The following is a 22,060-nucleotide window of genomic DNA, read 5'->3' as shown; positions in this document are numbered from 1 at the left end:
GGGACTGTGTTGCACATTCTTGTGCACATTCTTGTATCTTTCTGTTGGGTAGGCTGTACGTAGGGGACCATGCATGGAAGCTGAGAGATTTAAGGGTGCATACTTGACTTTTCTAAAGAATATCTTGTTATACAGCTCAGATTAAAAAAACTAGTGGTTACTTAGTGGTATTGAAGGACAGCTAAATATATTTACAAAACTGATCTTAGTGACTTTACATGATCATGTACGTGAAAGAATAATCTGAGTTTTGGTACTCTGAGGTACAGGCAGACGTACTGGTGGGAGGATCATGAGAAAATGTATTGATTTGATCAAAGTGCTGGGGAGAGCCTAAACAATATATGTATTATTTTGAGTACAGAAATTGATGAGGTAAGAGAGATTTGTATAATTTTCATTGCTGTTACTGATAGATGACCATGCTGAGAATAAAAAATGTCTGCCAGACAGCTTGACTGGATCAGTGTAATACAAACTGACCAGTACTTCTTCATAAAGGCACCACTTGCTGTGAATTATAGAAACATCAATAAACTCCATATCATCATCTTCATCCTTCCCTTTCAGTGATGACAAAAATAAGAAGCAAACAGTAACCTAAAAGAATATATGTTGAACTCATACCTAGAATTTAACCAGGAAAGAAAATAAGTATCACTTTTAAACTGTTCATATTTTTATATATCACAGTGGTATTTTATGTTGCATTGTCTAGTGAACTGAAAGCTTTTTATATTACCATTGAATTAATGCCTATGAAATAAAGCTCAGTAAATATTTACTGTTGTGTATGTCTGGGAAATGTCACGTGACTCATTTAAGGTCATGGTTGTTATAAAATCATCCCTTTGAGAAGAGACAATAAAGCTTTAACATCATGACTTAAAATGAAGCAATAACGTCCTAAAATTACATATTTTCATGTTACAATCCATTCTACTTTAGGGAACAGAGTTCCCATTGAAGACTGCATGCACACTTTTCTCAGCTGTCTTTCATCTCTCAACGTATTAAGCCTTATCTTGCCTGGCTTGCCATTGTCATGCATGGAACAAATTTCTGTCAGGTATTAAAAGAGAAATATATAAAAGAAAGGTAATGACCAAAGTTTAATTTTCTAAATTCTGCATTCAAAGGGCTTTTATCTGCCAAACCAGCTAGACATTTAATCTTTATGCTCTCCATACTATTGCTGCTGAGCTACCTCAGCCTAAGATACCAGGCTGAAGAATGTAATATAAGGGTTTGCCTGTATCCCTGATCACTGAATGACTGCCAAGAGTAAAAATGACCCGATAACAGTGAAAAATAATCATTTCTATGAAGAGAATACCAAACTGGCACAACCAGAGATCTCAGCATCACAGAATGAGTCAATATTTTCATTATCATTTGAATGACTTTTTAGCAGCATCATAGAAGACACAGAACAAATCAGAAGGAAGTTGCAGGGGTTCATTGCTCTTTGACAGCTCAGGAAGAGGGACCTTGATCTCCTGATTGATTCCTGCTCGCAGAGCCAGCCTCTGTCACCCAAGTAAAGGATTTATGATCATGCTTACGTCTTTTGCTGAGTAGGACCTTTTGCGTTCTTAAAGTTATATACCTTCCTCAGCTGTGGCTATCGCACTGCTGGAAAAGAGAGGAGCTAAACAAAATTAAAACATTACAGAATCAATTTAGACAAAAAAAAAAAAAAAAAAAAAAAAAAAAAAGATTAGCAGATAATATACAACAGTGGCAATACAAATATGTTGCAGCTGTGGTGTTTCTGGTCTTATCTGACTCTTGATATTTAAAAGTACAGAGGGCAAAAAACATCTGCAGAAGGAAGTTAGTTTAATCTTTAGTAGATAAATCATTCTGATCTATCCCTCCTTACAGGGTACAGAGGGAGCCTATGTAATGGAATTAAATTGGGTGCTCATTTTTTTAGCTTGAGCTTAAGCCAGAGGAATTCCACACCAAGTACAGAAGTCTCAGCATAAAATTTCTTCTCACCATCAAGTTAACAGGAAGCTCAGTATTTTAGTTATAGAGAAAGAGGCGTGTGGAATGTTTAAGCAAGTTCTTGTGATGGTATACAAGTGGATCCTGCTGAAGGATAAATATGGTGGTTGTTATTAGAGTAGAAGTGGAAGGAATAATTGTTTTCCTGTCTAGTAGGCACAGTTGCAGACAATTCTGCTTTGGATGTTGAATACATTTACCACAAATGGATTTGCAATTAACCCCATAAGAGAGAGCACTCTATAGCAGATTTATATCCATCATGAAAGCTACATGTCACTCAGTAACCTGGACTGTCATCCGTCTGAGATGTAACATCAGTCATTCTTTTTCTCTGAGCAGGTGGAGCAGCACATGTAACAGCTCGAAGGACATTGCCCCACGTCTGAGAATGCTGACCCCATTTTCTCTTTATATTAGCTCCTCATTCACTTTCTTTTAGTCAACACTTGGCTACTGTACCAAATACTAAGCACTTGATGCACTACAGCCAAATAAATCCTGCTGGAGTTATCCCTACAAGGGAAAGTGGAAGAGACAAGCTCTAAGATTTTGCAGCCTTAGAGGATTTGGTAGCATTCATCACCACCAAGTAGCATGTCATTATCAATAGTGTGATGGAGAACTCTTCTATGGACAGGAATTCATCAGACGAGTACAAATGGCTGATCTGAGCCTATATCCACATGAGAAATGAATTCAAGATCAGGTGATATCAAGAACTGAAATGTTCTGTGTGGGTTTGCAATTGACCCTGTGCTGCATGGAGAATTGCAGAGCTCATCTCCTGCTAGTAATCAAGGAAATGGCACTGGATGCTTGTCTCTGAACGTAGTTTGGAGAAAAACAAAATAAAACTGCAAAGCAAATACTTTAGCAAGAAAGAAAATATTCAGCTGCAGAAACTATGTATAAATAACATGAAAAGTCTCAGCAGGTGATCTCAAATCAGCCCTTCCAATTTAGAGAATACATGAGCACTACAGGGTAATCAGAGTGCAGAATATAAAGTTCCATTTGGATCTGGAAACAACATAAGCAGTCTTTCGAGGAAGGGAGCTCACAACATGGTTATAGCTTTGGGCAAAGAGGTAGTGAGTATTTTAGAACACAGTATAGGAAGACTACTGATCTGCATTTAGATTCTCTTTCTTCTTTTTTTTTTTTTTTCTTTTGTTTTTCTTACTATGCAATAGTTCCTGTGACTTTTAAGGAAAGGGTGGTGGCTGTTTGGGCAATTTTCCTGGGGAGGTCTGGAGACAGGAAATAAGAGAAAAATGAGCATCAGTAGGCCCATGGCTTGTTTGAAGTGAACTCCAGACAACACTGAAGTCACAAGCTTGGATGGAAACAAAACATACTCCACATCTGCTTCTGAATTTCTCATGTTCTTTTGATAATTTAGGAGGAGGCTGAGTGAGTGCTTCCCAATTTCAATGAGGAAGAGGAGAGTTCAGATGCAGAACTGCGGCTAAATAATTGACTTTTCATTAATACATTTAACTGAAATTTGAAGCAGTCTCTCACAACCTGTACTGCAGTGTAAAAATTTTTATAGAAGTTTACGTGCATCAGCAGCAGCCTAATGTTTCACCAGGGAAGGTTTAGTTTGGATGTCAGGAAGAATACTGTTGCAGATAAGCATTGGAGTGGGCTGCCCAGGGAAGCAGTGGTGTCCCATCCCTGGGGGTATGTAAGAGAGTGAGGGTCATGGTTTAGTGATGGGACTTGGTAGGTCATGTGGATGTTGAGCTTAATGATCTTGAAGGTCTTTTCCTATGTAGTCAGAAGTATGATTCTCTGATTCTATCATCCTGAGTCAATGATATTCTAGGTTACTGAGAACCTAGAGTATTCAGTAAAGTTGGCTCTGATATGTTTTAATAAACTGTAGTGCTAGAAATACCGACTCAAAACAGAAAATGAAATTTTTTTTTCTATGACTACTTTTCAAATCTCCAAACTTCTCTATTAGTCTCAGAATGTTCTTGAAAAAGCCAAGTGTTTCAAAATACTGAAGAGTACCTTGGTGTCAAATTACCATTAAAATCACTTGGAGTTAAGGATCATGGTGCTATTCTCCTATCTATAAGTTTATTCATCAAAGTCTAGCGTGTTATCTTATTAGAGACTGGCACTGTAGGGAGCAAGAAGTCTTCCTCTCTTCCACTGTTTCCAACTAATTTGCTTTTTGATTTCAAATTAATAGGAAAGCCTTTGGTTTCCAGTTTCTCAGATAAAAGTACACTATAATATTCTTCCAGCTGTGCTCTTTGTAGTATTGAAAACAGCAAAGCATTTCGTGCTATCTTAATAACTAGTTTGCTTGTGTATATAGAGGGCATACATATACCCTATCAATTTAAAATGAAGGCATTTTCACTTTTATAGTACCCATAAGACTCAGCCTTTACTCCTTTGTCATACACTCTGACAGAGCATGTATGACAAAGTTCAACTGACGCCAGTTCTGTTTGTCTCAGCTGCACAGAAGTGATGGAGCACATAATGTTCACAGCTTTCTTATGTTCCAACATAAATCTGCGTTCTCTTGAACATCAGGTATTTTCTGTGTGCCTTTCTAATTTCATAGTTAAGCATCAGTAGTTATTCTGAAGCTTATATTACAGACTTTGGTTATGTGAACTGGTAAATCCAACATTTTAGGAACTGAAATTGTCCTTCATCAACTAGAAAGTGTCTCCTTTCTCCCATTGGGCACTTGGAAGTGCAAAATACTTCAAAGTTCATTTCATTCCATGGAAAGAGATGTTACTCTCTTGTCATCTAAGCTTTTCAAAATCTGACATATGAGGGATGCTCCAAAAGTAATGCCTCCTATTTCATTATATTGGCCCACAGTGTCTGACGTGGATGTTGGTGGCATGTCATAAAGGTTGAACCTTCCCACCAGTGTATAATTACATCTTGTTGCTGCGTGACAGATGGCAGCAGAGAGGCAGTCTGACAGAATGGCATCTGACATGATACTGCGTATGAAGCAAAGGCGTGCCATGAAATTCCTCCATGTGGAAAAAATTGCACTCACTGACATTCATCGATGCATGCTGTATTTTTGTGGAGACCTAACAGTGAATGTGAGCACAATGGGTTGGTGTGTGGTGTGTTTCAGCAGTGGTGACAATGGTAGTGAGTCATCTCCACTGGTGCAGATTTTTATGTGTTGCATGCAGACTTCTGTTCTCTGCTACTGATAATGTTTAGCTAATGGTGATGACTATGCTGAAAAATAATGTTTTGTAGCTGAGAATTTCCTCTATCAAATAGTGTTATTGTGCTCTTTGTATCTGTTGTATTTTCCGTGGAAATAAATAGGAGACATTACTTTCAGAGTGACCTATGTAGATCAATTTCTTGATCATTTATCATTTATCATTTTCATGAAGTGGCATATTCCGTCTTATTGGATGGAGAGGAAACTGAACTACAGTTGGTTATGTTTTCACTTGTAGACACTTTGCTGTGAAGTCACAAACACTACTGATGAATGCACTTTCTTGGGATGTTGTATATGTGGAGCATGTTTCTCAGTGGACTCCCAAAGGTAATATTTCCGAGAAAGGAAATCTCCATTTCAGAACTTAGCAGAATAGCTACCTAACATGACATTGTCCTCCTATCTGGATTAAATACAATTCTTATAATTTCATGCTTTTGAAGGTGCAAATCTGCTTTAACTGTTCACCCAGAGACAGAAAATAAATGTTGACTGGAGATGATCATTACAAAGACCAGAGTGGCAGAGCCAAGGGAATTACTGGGGCATCCTAACATATTTCCCGTGCCCATTTTTTTTTCTTCTTCTTTCTATTATCTACAAAGAGGCTCAAGAGAGAAGATGCATTTTAGCTAAAGCGTATGGTTAATCTGGCATCTATATGTGTTTGGATACATCCGCAAGGAATGGCTAAAATTTAATTGCAGAGGCTCCATGAAGGTCTGAGTGCATAGATGATGAGGAAATTTGCGTTTTCCTTCAGGACAATTGTCCTCTTTATACATAAACTCAGTACTACAAAGAAACTAATAATGGAGAGAAATCAAACTATGGCAACTGCCGTAGTGTGGTTTCCGATCATATTTGAGGTGAATACAGGCAGTCAAGATGTAGAATAAAGATAAATTCTATCCATGAAATCCTAACCTGTTTTTGAACTTGGTCAACATTGGAACCTCTGGATCACTATGTCTGAGTTTTGTGATCTCTAGCATGTGCTGGAAAGATGGGATAGAAGCATATATTTTGAAATAATTTATTGAATGTTTGATGCATTAAGAAGGTGAAACATAAAAAGTATTATCGTTACTGAGTGCAAAGATTTTTTTTCACATATTTAGTATTCTATCTTTAATTTTATGCTATTGTAGTTGATAGTGTCAAGACACATTTCCTCTTGGTGGCTCTAAAGTTTATTGTTAACTTTAGAATGGTAACAAAACATGGTGGTCTGTATGTACTATATTGATTCTAGCTGAAAAAAAAGGCCCTTGTATTCTTCATTGGTTCTCAGAGGCAGGAAAAAATAATGGTTCCTTTAAAACTCTCTCTCTGAACAAAAAAATGTTAAAGCTCATTTATAAAATATGAATAGCAGAGCGTTACTGCTGGCTTTTTAAGACTGAGAATAACAACGATGCTGAGGACACTATTTATAGAGCAGAATGCCAAAAATGATGTGTTAACCTAAATCAAACATTATAAATTATTGAGAACTGCTCCTTTTCATTTCTTAAAATACTTCTCTTTTGCATGAAGGATCTTGAAGTTATGGTTTTCCATTTCTTCCATGCACTATTTATTCTAAAGTGTTATTCTAAAGAAGTTAAGAGAACTCTGCACAACATGTGGAAAAGTGTACATAATAGCAAAAATCCAAGGAATAAATATCCTTATTTTTACCAAGTCTTATCCAATTTATTTTTTTTCATACTCTTGAAATACACTGGTGGGAAGTCCATTTCAAAAAATCATTTCCTCTTGCAGTTAATAGTTGTGAAATCTGTGCCTGCTCTGGGATTCACTGTATTAGGAGAAAACCTTAGAAACTACTTCCTTCCCCAGATGCTTTAAGAATGACATTTCCTTTTTTATTAAAACAACAGGACCTAATTATGATAGATAATGGCTCCAAAGAAGTTTCACTGTGGGGCAGTTTGCACTCAATCCTTATCTATGCTCAGAGAGCATCTTTCTCAGATAATAGCTATGGGAACTGCTTGCATCTTTTTGTGAAACTCTATCAGTTTCTGTCACATTATTTTATTGAGTATCTTTGAGGCAGGAATAAAGAGATTGTTTGTTAACATGAGCAATCTAAGGTTTGATGTTGCAAGATTTAGCAGAAAATACAAATATTTACCCCATGAAGCATGTGGGTGGGAAACTGAGGAAGGTGTGTTTTTGGGATGAGCCAGGTAGACGATGCAGTGCTAACAGAAGCAAAGTGGGAACATGAAAGCTCAGCTCATACTTCAAAACATAACTAAACTGATTGAAAATAGAGTCTGTCATTGCAACAGCAAGGAGTTTCAGGAACCCTCCTTTTTCATAGTTACAAAAGGCCAGATGGTGGCTGGGACCCTCCCAAGTTTGTGGCGTCCACAGTCTGCAGATATAGAGTGAGTTATATTTTACAGAATAGAACAAATGACTGAAATAGTTTAAATATGCAGATTTTAACTCTGTTCCCTGTACAGTAATTCAAATGAAACAATAAATTTCCTACAAGTGCATTGCAGATTTATTGGATATAAGATTGCAGTTTCTGAATAAAATGAAAGTTTACCATTTTTATTGCAATTGCTGTTCAGTATCATTTGTCACCATCAGAGGATAATGACATTAATGCAGCATACACTACGAGGTTGGTGCAGAAATACAATGACATGACTTTTATGTGTGATTTTCAATACTATTTAGTTTATGGAATATCTTATGTGCCTTCTATGCACTGCAAGAGCATAATGTGGGCAAGGATCCTGAAGTCTGTTTCAGCTCTCTTCTTGCATCAAGGCTTGGACTGACTATGCCCAGTGAGAGAGGACATAGGAATTGTGCTGGGTTAGGAGTACAGACTCCTTTGCTGGTCAGTGCACATTCCAAAGTAAATCAGATCTTATACGAATCCACGAGTAGTCTGTCTGGAAAGGTCATCTTGGTTCTCGGTCATTCCACTTATGAGCATACAATTAAATAAAAGAAATCTCGGCTACAGTGAATCGTCACATGACCTAGAATAAAATTAGCTATGTTGGCTGTGGGAAAAAAAATCTATCTGAGTGCAGGAGAATCACTCACAAAAATTAGCCAGTATTTTATCCAGGAGATTTGGATATAGTGCGAATGCTATCTTGTAACACTTGCAATTATGCCAATTTTGACCAATGTTATACGGTAGATAAGCATAATGGTACTTTTGGCCATAGAAATCCTCATAGATTCAAAACATATTACTTTGGGATTTCAGATACTTACTTTGAAAAATCCATAATGCTCACAAATGACTCTGTAAGAGCTCTCAGAAAACAGGTTTTTTTGGGGCCTTAGTTTTACTTGCCTAGTGTTAGACAACACAATGGATTTGCCAGTACTTTAAGCTTAATTTCCTGGAGTTGATGAGCACCCACGGCTCCTCCTGAAGTCAGCAGGACATTTAACTACTTGCACTTTTGATAATCAAGTCCTGGCCCCTCATCAAGTCCTGATGTGTTTCAGAGAGACATTCAGAAGCTAAAGTACATAAAAATAATAGCTGTTTTGCAACTCTTCCTCATGAAAAGCTTAGACTGTTATGGGGGAATAAACTGAGGATATGTACTTCTAGAAAGAGGACTCTGAGCTCTGCTGCACACCATTTATTTTCCTATTACTCTTTGAAAATTGTTTATTTGACATGTTGTATGTCTTCTTACCTCCCCTCCTTTTCATTTTAATTGGGACCTGGTTATTGGCTAGAAATTCCACTAGCATGATTCATCCCTGCCCTGAAAATGACTGCGAACAGGCATCGCATTGTGGGATTTACCTCCCCCCCCTTTTTTTCCTAAGTGCTTTAACGTGGCACAAGCTTGTAATAATAAACTAGGAAGGAAGTTGGAGCTAATCATTCGGTTCTGAATGCACAAGCCCTGCCAAATTTCCCCACAGGCATGAAGCAGCCGCTCAAGCTGTGACACCAGCAAATTAAATCCTGGAGGTAGCTGACCAGAAGTAATGAAATGTGTACTTACCATACTGATGCTGTCAGTCCTAAGACACACTGACTTTACATTCTAGTTAAGTGGGGCATGTTTGTCACTTCCAGTGCTGCTTACGAAAAATTCTCAGGTTTGTTCCCAGCCTTCTTCCCAAGATCACAACCACAGTGCTGCCTGGTAACTCTCACTTGTACTATAGGAATAAAAAGATTACTGTAATGATCTGTTATTTTTAAAACGCTGCCAAAGTGAAATCCATATCTCAAAGGAGATAAGTGATCTAGTCTTATGACATGTTAATTACCGTAATAATAATCTTTGTATTCAACCCTTATCTGCTGTTTGCTTCTATAAAATCATAGCTGGAATGAAAGGATGAAAATTACTTTATGAGCCAATGGATAATTTACAGCAGAGGTCTCCTAGTTACCATGTGTCCCATGCATGCAGCAAATTAAGATCCTGGGCACACACAGGTGTGTGGAAGAGGGCCATGTAACCACTGAACAGAATGAGTGCTACTTGAGGTATGAATTATGCAGATCGAGATAGGTACACAAAGGAGAGAGACTATCATTTTGTTGTCCCAACATACTTAGGTGGTAAAGGACTCAAAAAAAAGTTATTTTCCCCAGACATGTATTGTAATAGCTAGTAATAGCATATATCTGTGAGGTTTTTATGTATTTAGCTAGCACAGGCATGTAATGCTAATTGCACATGAGCTATTTAAGTGGGTTAGCAGATCATCTGCTGAGTGGAACTCACTGTGAATTCAAAAAAACATTGTGAACAGAAAAATAAGTGTGCAGTTTTGCAGTCTTCAGTGTAGGTTAAAATAACACCCATGGAAGAACAAACGTATGAAATCACAATCCATATAAGCAGCCTGATATCCAATTATATCCTAGAAATGTCTATAACTCTGCAATTATGTGCTTAATTTCCAGCTGTAACTTGATTAACATCACAAATGATTTATAATACTACCAAGCACAAGGAGCTTGCGTAGAACTGTTTTTTGGAATGTATAAAATTTTTTGTTTCTTTTGCGTGTTTCTGCATGGCAAGTTAGGCAAACCGGGTTAGTGTCATGCAGTTCATCAGCAAAGCCAAGGGAAGACTAGACTCTTTAGACATTAAACTCTTCTCTTTCCTCTAGTGAAGCATTGAAGTGCAAGTCTATGGAAGTTCAAAACCCACTGACTTCTGTGAGATTATAACAGGATGAGTGGATGAGTGAGTCCTACAGAGAATGACTTCAGAGTATTGGTGGATGGAAAAGTGAACATAAGCCAGCAATGTGCACTCACACCCTTAGAATTCAACTGTGTCCTGAGATGCGTAAAAAGATGGATGGCTAGCAGGGCGAGGGAGGTGATTGCTCTAGTGAGACCACATCTGCAGTACTGTGTCCAGAGGCAGGCCTGGGACCCCCAGTAAGGTCCCAGGAAAGATATGGTAAGATATGGAGTTGTTGGAGGTTACTCAGAGGGTGATGAGGCACTGGCACAGCCTGCTCAGAGAAGCTGTGGATGTCCCATCCCCGGAGGTGTTCAAGGCCATCTTGGATGGAGCCCTGAGCAGCCATATAGCACTGCAAGTATACTTCGACCTAAATACATAGTAATCACATCTGAATTTGGTCTGTCTTTCCTTGATTGATCTTGGAAGAAAGCCATGCTTTCTGTGCTCTGGCAACACACGTCTCTGAAAGCTGTGGGTGCATCACAGAATCATTAAGTTTGGAAAAGATCACTAAGATCCTCTATTACAATTGTCAGTCTATCACCACCGTGCCCAATAACCACATCCCTCAATGTCACATCAACACGTTTCTTGAGCACCCTCCAGGGACGGTGACTTTACCACCTCTCTGGGCAACCTGTTTCAGTACCTCACCACTCTTTTGGAGATTTTTTTCCTAATACCCAGCCTGAACCTCCCCTGGCACTATTTCAGCCTACTCTTTCATCCTCTCACTGTTACCTGGGAAAAGAGGCCAACTCCCACCTCACCATAACCTCTTTTCAGGGAGTTGTAGAGAGCCATAAGGTCTCCATTGAGCAACTCCTTTCCAGACCAAAAAATTCCAGCTCCCTCAGCTGCTCCCCATAAGACTTGTGCTCCAGATCCTCCATCAGATTCACTGCCCTTCTGTAGACACACTCCTTGTCTTTCTTGTAGTGAGGAGCTCAAAACTGAACACAGCATTCAAAGTGCAGGCTCACCTCCCTGCTCCTACTGCTAACACTATTTCTGATACAAGATAGGATGCCATTGGTCTTCTTGGCCAGCTGAGCACACTGTTGGCTCATGTTCAGCCAAGAACTAACTAACACCCTCAGATCCTTCTCCTCTGTATAGCTTTCCAGCCACTCCGCCCCAAGACTTTAGGAATACATGGGGTTGTGACCAAAATGCAGGACCTGGCACTTGATCTTGTTAAAGCTCATGCAACTGGTTTCAGCCCATCAATCCAGCCTATCCAGATCCCTCTGGAGTATCTTCCTGCCCTCTGACAGATAGACATTTCCTCCCAACACAGTGTCATCTGCAAATTTACTGAGGGTGTATTCAATCCCTTCATCCAGATCATACCAATAGTATTAAACATAATGGGCTTCAATATCAGCCCCTGGGGAACACCATTCATGACTGGTCATCATCTGAATTTAACTTCATGTACTATCAATCCTTCCATCTCCCCAGTTGTAGAGAATGGGAGGAAATAGGATAAAAGACTACTTGTTTATTTGCTTTTCATTATTCTAAATGTAATCCTCAGTTAAAGATTTAGGACTTACAGATCCAAGTGCTGAATCAGGGTTTAGGCAAAATGCAAACACTTTAAATGTGGTATTTGAAGCTTTTCAAGGGTAAGCCTATTGAATTCAGCCAGTGTTAAGGAAAGCACATGTAAGCTTTGGCATAATTTTGGTCCTATTTTGTAAGCCTTTTAGAGCAATTGCTTTGCCATCTGTGAAAGGTGGCAGGCCTGGATGCAGTACTGCAGGGAGAAGGGCAGAGTAGAGGGGAACAATTACTTTCCTCTCCCTGCTGGCCACTCCTCTTCTGATGCAGCTCAGGATACTGCTGACCTTCTGGGCTGCACACTGCTGGCTTGTTCTGAGCTTCCCATCTTCCAGAACCTCCAGTTCCTTCTCCACAGGGCTGCTCTCAATAAGTTCTTCTCCCAGTTCTCAGTCTTGAATCTATTAGTCTGTTTATCTCTATTTGAGCTGAATTTACTCTGTGCTTATTACCTTGTTCTCATGTTGGGCCAGATGAATGGATTTGCTTAGGCCCTTTCTTCTCAAACCTATAATCCTAGAACAGAATTTATGTATGTATTTATTTATTTAAATAACTGCCAGGACCTGGCAATATTATATGTGTGAATTCCAGATAGGGAGCTTGTCTGCCACAACATAAATGTAAAAAAGCATTATTCTTATGGAGAAACCTTCACTATACAAAATTTGAGGGAGACAAGGTGCTAGCTTCTGAATGAGGTGTCTGTCTCTGGTACAAGAACAATTTGACTGATTGAATAAACTGCAAACTAGTCATGGGCCCATCCTGCCCTCCAAACAGAGCTCTTGGACTGCAGGAGGAAAAGATACTGTGAAGCTGAGAATTGAAAATATATTGCAGTTTTTATTGGAGGGTAAAAAGGAAAAAGATTCTAAACACCAGTATGTCCTAAAAAAAAACCAAAAAGACAACTCCGATATGAGCTTGAACTGTTTCTTCTCCTTAATTGCTGTGAATCTGTTTTGAAATTCCTGTAGAGATCAAGTACTTCTTGCTGACAGCTGGTTTGTAATTAATCGAAAGGAAAGTGTTTTCAGCTGGCAATGGTTTAATATGCTCATGATGTATGAAAAAGTTAAATCGTTCCTTTTTCACTACTACTAAAAAAAGAAATAGTGAAAATGAGGAAATGAATAATACCAACCAAAGCCATGGACATAGAGCTGAGAACTGCTCATTACATGGTACTTGCTGGAAAAGAATATTTGGAAATGCTCAGTCTGTGCTAAAAATGATTCTTTAGTTTTGGGCTTTTAAAAATGTATTATGGAAAAAACAAAACAAAACCAACAGTAGAATTTGATGTTAACTGTCTTGTAGAATAAGAAATGTTACTTCATCACAAAGATAGCACAAACATGTTATGAATACCAAAGGCAATGGGTACAAGTGGCTTTAAGGTTTATTAAATAATAAGTTTTACTTCAACAATTTTTTTTTTTTTTTTTTTTTCCTTCTAGAATGCAGAACCTTTCCAAGTTACTGTCAGAGAAGACAATTGTATCATTGTCTCCCTGGAAGCATCTGATGTGGTGAGCTCATCCTCTGTATATGTTGTGAAGATAGCTGGAGAATCCAAGAACTACTTTTTCCAGTTTGAAGAATTCAATAGCACTTTACCTGCCCCTGTGATTTTTAATGCCAAATACCATGGCCTGTATTACATAGTAACTCTCTTGGTAGTGAACTCAAATATGGTTTCCAAGTCAGCAAGATCAATCACTGTGTTAACCAGTAAGTAACATCTTATTCTCTGTTCTTTTGTTTCTTCTCCTTGTGTGTATTTGTGGGTTTTTTTTCCTTCGGAAGTTTGCTTTTTTTATTATTATTATTTATTAAGTCCTCGTTATGTTTGGGATGAATTCCTGTGTGAGAACAATAAAGAAAATATGTTGAGAAGGCTGGAAGGAAAATTCACAAGGTCTGGGCAGGAAGAAGGTGACAGTTTGTGGGGTTTCCCCAGCTGGCCTTCCCTAATCATTAAATGGAGAGGTTTAAAATACTGGAGTAAGGGGAATGTATGAAGCTCTTCCTGAGGTTGTCATCCTAGCCTGTGATAAAGGAATTCTGAAAATCTAATGGAAAGTACAAAAAGTGTTGACTCATGTTTCAGTGTAAACATTTCTGTTGTATGGTGAGGTGTATCTTGCTTCAGGTGCCATGACAATGTTCTTGGCTTGCTGATGTATTGAAGCAGTACTAAATCTGTAAAGCCGACACTAGTCACCAAGAGTATATGTTTCTGCCACTACAGCTGAAGATTTCCATATGCTGGAGTCCATATTCACCATCATCTGCTTCTTACTACCACAAGGTGATCTCGAGGAGAGGCATGATTTGGTTTTCTCTGTAACCATGCAAAGCACGAGTGCAATTCCTGTCATGCTTCCAGAATTTGTACCATCCATAGTCTTCATCCTCCCTTCTGTGCTCAAGTTGTGCACTGCGAATGAGAACAACCATGAAGATTCCAGCAGGAAAAATATAATGTGGTAGAGCAAGCCTTTCATTAGGCATATTTACGTGTAGTGAAATATGTACGGCTTCATAAGCCATCTGGATTTCCTTTATTTTTTTATTTTTTTAACTTTTTTAAAATCTGTTATAGCTTTACAGCTGAAGTAATAATTCTAACCCAATTTGCTATTTTATTTTTCTTTATTTGTTGCAAGTATTATATGACAAACACAACTGAACAGATTCCTTCATTCCTTCATTTCAGGGGTTTTAGAACACTGCTCTTGCAGTCATGCAGCAAGGCTAATTGCTGCTTGATTTCTAGAGCCCACAGGGTCACTAGTAGCAGGGTCAGTTGTGAGTCAGAATGGCAGATGGAGAATGGCACTCCTGTGCAGGGAATCTCTGAAGGAAGAAGGGAACTAGTGTCTTTCAGCCTATCACAGCCCATCCCAAACTCAGACTCTGGCTCACAGGATTTCCAGGAGACATTCCTGAACAAGTGTGAGTCTGCCAGCTCCAACAAACATAGCCCACGCCACTCTCCCTCCTCCAAGGCTCAATGGTGCCCTTCCCAATGGAAAGGAGCCCACTCCACCCCTTTTCACCACCTGTCTTATGTGGATGCACTGGCAGCTTCCCAGGGTTTCCTGCTGCGACCTCTGCTGCTCACACAGACCTTGGAAGGACCAGTGATTTTGGCAGTGGACCCGCGCTGCTTGAGGAGCTGATGCACTGCTTCCTTTTTGTCACATTTCTTAAGCTTTTTGTTTGTCTCAACAAAAGACAACCACGTTTCTGAAAGGAAAGGGCATTTCCGTATGCAGCATTGAAGGGTGCTACACTAAGTGCTATAGGGATGGCACAGATCTCCTTCACAGTGCAAAGGACCCAACATTCTTCCTAATATTTTCTTTTAGGCAGGTTAATGCTTACCTCATCTTTTCAAAGACAAAGGTGCAGGAATGAAAGTAAATTTTGAATTAGAAGTTCATGCTATTGCCATACAGTTCTTTTGAGATTTCTTTAAACTCTAGTAATAACTTCTGATTTCTAAAAAACTTCACTAGGAAATAGTTGATTTTCCTTTTTTAAAACTCAAAAAAAAAAAAAAATAGCATTGCCAAACTGCCCATTTTATATTATTTTTTCTGACAATTAACTTGAATTTTTGGCAAACAATAATGATGATATATTCGTATTTTTCTTCATGCTGTATACTCTTTCTACTTCTTTAACTTCCTCAGTTTTTTAACTGTGTAAAGAGATGTAACTATCTAATTTATTTTTCCAATATCTAACACCTGACTAAATGGTACACTGTGAATAGCATCCAGGACAAAATTAATTCCTGTTCTAATTTCATCAGTGTCAGATGAGCTTTGCCAGTGTAGATTGGCCCTATTCATTAGTACGTCACAAGATAAATCAAGTAGGACACTCAGTGGTGCCAGTGTGGTAATTTCCAAAGATATACTTCAATATTTCACAATAATTTTCTGGCCCCACCAGACATGTGCAGAGGGTTCAGTGCACGGAGATGGTGTCTTTCAGCTTGGCCATGTGCTGGAGACATCATACACAGGAGTGTATAGTCAAATTGTGCATCTCAAATTGATCACAAAGTCCTTCAAAGGGATTACCTACTTATAAACTCAGTAAGAGTCACAAAAGAATTTTGCATTCTGATGGTCTTTCTTGATGAGCTTTGCTTTTTCCTGTTCACATTCCTCACTGATGTGATTCTTCTCAGCTTATTGGCAAGAAAAAAGGTATATCTCTTTGCATATCTCTTTGCAAGTTGAAACTTCATTCAGCTTGAGTAGGGGGAGAGTTTTTGTTTTATCCCTCAAAGATCTATGTGTGGGAGAGAAGTGATTTGCCAAGAGAAAGATGATGTCAAAGCTAACAAAATGCACAGTTTATATATGTGTGTATTTATATTTGTAAATCTGTTAATATTTTGCACGTATATTTACATTTATATCTAAAATGCAAATGTATAAAGTTATGTAAGTATATATATGCACGTATAAATACTATCATTTGAAGGTTCTGTTGTGAACTTAAGCCTTCCATACTAAACAGAAGAGTTCATTTTCTTCTTGTCTTGTCTTGTCTATTTGCTTGCTTATTTCTTCTCAGGATATTGTCAGCACAGCCACATCCTCAGGTTTTTTCCAGAGCCGGGACTTTTAGAAACATAAGATGACTAGGGCACATTCAAGTCTTAGGAAACTTGTAAAATAAAGTCTAAGCACAGAAGAGCACTTGTTCTGGTGATTCTATAGCAAAGCCGTGTTCTGTACACTGGACTTAGTACTGCACTTGAGGGAGAAAATGGTGAAGTGACACCTTCAGCACTTACTGTTAATGATAAGCATGCTGCCACCCTGGCCAGTTTCCTGTGTGAGCAATTGTGCACAGTATATGACCATCCTTCCAGTTTTCATTCTGGACAAGTTTAGAAGTCATTCTGATATCTAACAGCTATTTTCACTCTGCTTTCTTCTACTGATACTGGAGTTGGGGGATGACTGCAAGATTGAAGTGACTCCAGAATTTACCTCACTAATTTAATGTTTTGAAATACTTGGGAAAAACAAACAAACAAACAAACAAACAAAAATCAACCAAACTTGCAAGAGGTAAAGTTCATTAAAAATAGTTTTTAAAGGATTTTTTAAATGCTTAAAATTCTCAGTCATCCTGCATTTTCTTTCTGGGGTGACTCACAATCATACAGTTGTTTTTTTGTTGTTGTTATTGTTTTTCACTGAAATTTTATTGTTGTTGGGATAAAAAAATGCCTGTTAAGAAATGGGGAAAACAATACACTGCAAGGCTGTAGGAAAAGAAATCTCTTGCAGGATTTGGAGAAATCAGGATGTGTGAGGGTAATTAAGAAGAGCTTATTTTAGCTTGTGATTAGAAGTTTTCATTGGTGAATATCTCATTGTTTCAAAACCCAATGATTCCTTACATAAATCACAGTAAAATATATTCCCTTTAGGGTGAATTCTGCCTCTTTGTCTTCTACCAAAAAATATTCTCCTCAGGAGACCAACAAGGCCTGCTGCCTGGGATTGTGATCTCTTCCGCTTCTAGAAAATAATTGGCATTAGCCCTTGTTAATGCTCATCTGTCATTGTGCCAGATGCTGCAGGAAGCAATTCTGCAGGTCAAATCCATACCTTCAGCTTGTTGATGGATCAGAGCTGCTGAAGTAGGAGATCCAGAGTTGTTTTGTTGTGCTTTTTTTTCCCCAATGAGATACAGAACTGATGCCCTTTGTGTATATCTATCTTAAAGGATGGTGTGGCACAACTTTAAAAAGGCTAGTTATTTGTGGGAGCCTTAATATGAAACATAACTCAGAAGAACTTTTAGATCCCTTAGCACACTGATCTCCCCAGCAAACAGATCATGTTATTCACTTCTAAGGGAAAATCAGAATTGAGAAACAAAAGAACTGTAACGATGAATATTTTTTTCTGCCATCATTTCCATTGAAAATCTGATTTAAGGTATCGGCCTAAATCTGTGCAGTATTAAGACACACCCTTTTTTGTTGTGCCAGTGATATTTTCTGGTTTGTGTGGCTTTCATATTTGTCATCTTATGTGGGCATCTAGAAACAGCAGTGTGCAGATTGCGTCATTGCTCAGAGGCCATTTGCGCTTACATTCCTCTTTTGTATGTGGTCACACACGATATCCTCTACTACATATCATAAAAGTGAACATTATGTTCCTGAAGTATTAAACAGCAGCTATTAAATTTCAAAACTAGATGCTTTTTAACAAGAGATGAAACAATACCTAAAGTTTACAGCATCATGAAAACTTTGTTCTGGCTAATATTTACTCCCATTAGCAATGCAAATAGGTAAATAGGATCATCCTGGTGATGACATCACCAAGTTCACAGCTTCTTCATGTGAATAAAGGTGACTACCTGTGAGATTTACATCACCCCACTATTGAGACTTCTTTCCTAGTAGAGTTGTATTATGAGGATTAGCCATGATTAATCTCATTTGAGTGTGGGAAGCAAGACTGTTGATCTAAGTCCCATCTCATCTAGCCACGTGTAATAGCACATCTAATCTGCTACATTAACCAATCATCAATTCCATCTGTAGTGGGGCCAGGTCTATGAATATCAAAAACAAATTTATTTGGCCTGGACTGTGGTACTTGTTTTCAATGTCCTTTTGTTTTTTCTCCCCTGAATTGCAAAAGCCACCTAAAACACTAATGTATCTGGCACAGATCGAATGCATTTATGGAGCATTTAGCCTCCAGAATTTGCCGGGGCATTTGAGGAAGAGGCTAGCAGCATTTATTATGCTATCTGTTTTTATAATGTAAGGTATGTGCTAAATGCAAAATGTGGTTATATTCAGGAGAAATGCAGAAGTTAAATTTCCCATAAGCAGATATAATTGGAAAGCAATTGCTACAAAAGCAGCAGAATGTGAGATACTAAGAATAAAGGAACTTCAGTCTTGATCCTGCAAGCTTGTGTATATGAGTTTAATATAGTCTAGATGTCTAAAAAAGACATTGAGCACAAAAAAAAGCCTTAAACATGCTATTAAAGGGAAACTAAAATCCTCTATTTCCTTCCTTAATATGTCTTACAACATCAATATTATTGATGCTTCTACATATTTGATCATACCTTATTTAAGCTATTTCTTGAGAATCACTAAAACCTTTGTGGATCCTGAATTCTGTATCTGGAACAATGAAAAAGACCAAACAGTTTATGCTCTGAATTATAAATATAAATGGTGAAGAGTGATATTTTACATATTCTTTGAGCTTTAATAACTCCAGGAACTGTTAGTGAAAAACTTGAACATGATTTTTATCTGCTGAGTGTCCTTTTAATTTCACAGTGTGCAAATAGATTTGATGTGAATATTTGGTGCTGAAGGAAGGAAGATAATGGAAGACTCTTTAAATTGTATTATATTACTCAAACTGCTCTGTTAACAGCAGCCATGAGCAAGGAGAAGTCAGTAAGCGGAAGATAACAACAAGAAAGAGAGTTTGCAGTGATTACCGCTTAATTCAATTATTGGTTAATTAAATCAGGAGAAAAAATCATTTGGATTAAAAATAAATATAACTTCCATCTTTTATTTGATTTGTTGTAGGAAGGAATAAATGGGATAATTCAATCACTGTCTCAGGGAAGTTTCAGTAATTCAGGAATAAGGAGACCCAGATCTGAATGAGATAGCAGAAGCCCAGGACATGCCTGTTAACATGAAAGATGGCTGCATGTAAGGGCTGTGCCATTTAGAGATTGCTGTTGACATTTGAACTACTATCATGTGCTGTGTGAGATGTGATATGAAGTGTGGGGTCATGGGGATTGCCAGCTCAACTGTTTATTTCAGAATAAGCGATGGGAAGGGATTCAGCAGAAAGAAGAGGGTAGGCTTTGTTTCCCATGACCTGCTTTGCTCCCATTTATTTCTAGGCTATTGCAAATTGTCAGCAAGATTTTCACAAATTCTGTCATTGCAGTGCCTCTTGGTATCCGTTAGCTTTGACATTTCTATTTCTCTATGTCTAACTTATAAATATACTGATAGCTACCTGAAGATAATAAAACACATTTGCCATGAGAAATAAATTAGGAGTCCCACAGTGTTGTATTCTGGTGCTCTGACAAAGTTAAAAATGGCAACAAAACTCCTTCCTAAGTCCTGGGCTAAGATTTATTTTCATGTTTTTTTGTTCTTTGTTGCTTTTTCTTCTTCACTTCTCATTGCAAATGGAAGCTTAGTACAGTAGTGAAAATACTGTGGTAGCAAATGGGATTTAATTTTTATTTCTGCTATGGGCTTGCTTTTCTATCTTTGATTACCCTGTTCCATCCACCTTGAGACAATTCCCCTTTTGAAGCTGCTGGTGCTGTCCTTTTCATCTGCCTTCTCTGCTGCCTGTCATGACTGTGTGCTCTTTGGAGAAAATTGTATTATGAGTTTTTCTCCAGGGCCTGCTTCAACAGAACTTTGTACTCAAATGTGTCCTGCAAGTGTGTAGTGAGACCATGCTAATGAACAGTCTGAATTTTTCAATCTGTTCCCTACTGCGCACAAGAACTTAACATGACAATACCTAAAAGGATGTGGGCATAACTACTGATCATTATCTATTAACTACTTCTATTAAAATATGTTAATATGACTAAATCTGAGTAAAACTAGAAACCTGTTCTGAATAGCTGCTTGGCTCTCTTAACCAATGCATTTACCAGTTAACCAGTTGCAATTATTTCTTCTAGACAGCACGTAAAAGTACATAAGTTATTGTCCTTACTTTCTATAGCCCACCATGGTCAGAGCTGAAAGCTGTAGATTGGCAACTCTGTACTTACACCTGCCTTCTGTGTACCCCATGCCCGTGGGTAAACCACTGTACTCTGTACCTCAGCTTTTCATCTGTAAAAAAGCAGCAATGATGCTTCTGTATTCTTTGGAAGTGTGGTATGGATGAGTACTTTGAAGATGGTGACCCTCTCAGGTATGGTAGGAATCGGGGCTGATGAAGTATAATTACTCGTTAAATATATAAATGAATATTTACCAGAACAGAAAATCATCATTCAATTTCCTCTGGTTGTCACACTGATACACTTCTTAGCTAATCTTCAGCTAAGTTCAGATTGGTGCCAAAATTATGATTAATTTCACGTGTTTTGCTTTTGTGTGGGCAGTTTTACTTGATCAGTAAGTGCTGAAGAAGAAAATCTTAATGTGGTTATGATGGTGAGTTCTTAAGTAATAATTGTGATTTCAACCATGGTTTTTATGCCTGCTCTTCTGCAAATAAGGACAGCTTTCTGTTAAAATGTTGGGGTTTTTTTTCTTTTCTTTTCTTTTTCTTTTCCTGTTAAAAAGCATTGAGTGCACTGACATGGTGTGTGGGGGGGCACATAACCTTGGCTTTGACGTAGTCCCATGTGGCTTTGCCCCAGACCTCTGTGAAGCCTCGAATATCATCTGGGAAATTTGAGAGTTCCTGTGTCATTCCACACAAAACCATTTTTTTCTTTGATGTTGTTTTTATAGGTTTGCCTGTTGATCTGCTTCTTTCTGCCTTTTTTTCCCTCTATTTGTATATCCTTTAGAACCCCTTCCTGTGAGCAATGTTTCTATCTATGATTACAAACCATCTCCAGAAACAGGAGTGCTGTTTGAAATTCAATACCCAGAGAAGTACAATGTTTTCACCCGGGTAAATATAAGCTATTGGGAAGGAAAAGACTACAGAACAATGCTGTACAAAGGTAGGAAGAAACTATTCACTAACTATTCCTGCTAACAAAGATACATTTTAGCTTTTTAGTTATACTTGCTAAATTCAGTGGGTAAAATTCTGTCTCAATCACAGTTGAAAACATCAATACAATTCCCAGTTCCTTCTTTCCAGTCATGATTTTTCTTTGTGAATAGCTAATGGAGAAGCTTACGGATGCCCTGCATCTGGGAAATGCTTTCAGTACAGATGATTCTTGGAAAAGACTTGAAGCT

General features: G+C 38.1%; 1 protein-coding gene across 1 annotated transcript in view; it reads left to right on the top strand.

The window, feature by feature from the left end:
* PTPRO (protein tyrosine phosphatase receptor type O) overlaps positions 1–22,060 on the top strand; it is a 152,801-nt gene that overhangs the window by 71,982 nt on the left and 58,759 nt on the right. The window contains 2 exon segments of the mRNA XM_052667311.1: positions 13,509–13,782; positions 21,658–21,816. Of these exon segments, the coding sequence (XP_052523271.1) occupies positions 13,509–13,782; positions 21,658–21,816 (433 nt within the window).

This window comes from Tympanuchus pallidicinctus, unplaced genomic scaffold, assembly GCF_026119805.1.
Source record: "Tympanuchus pallidicinctus isolate F22 unplaced genomic scaffold, pur_lepc_1.0 scaffold8, whole genome shotgun sequence".
Lineage (NCBI taxonomy): Eukaryota > Metazoa > Chordata > Aves > Galliformes > Phasianidae > Tympanuchus > Tympanuchus pallidicinctus.
This window is presented reverse-complemented; position numbering and strand designations above follow the sequence as displayed.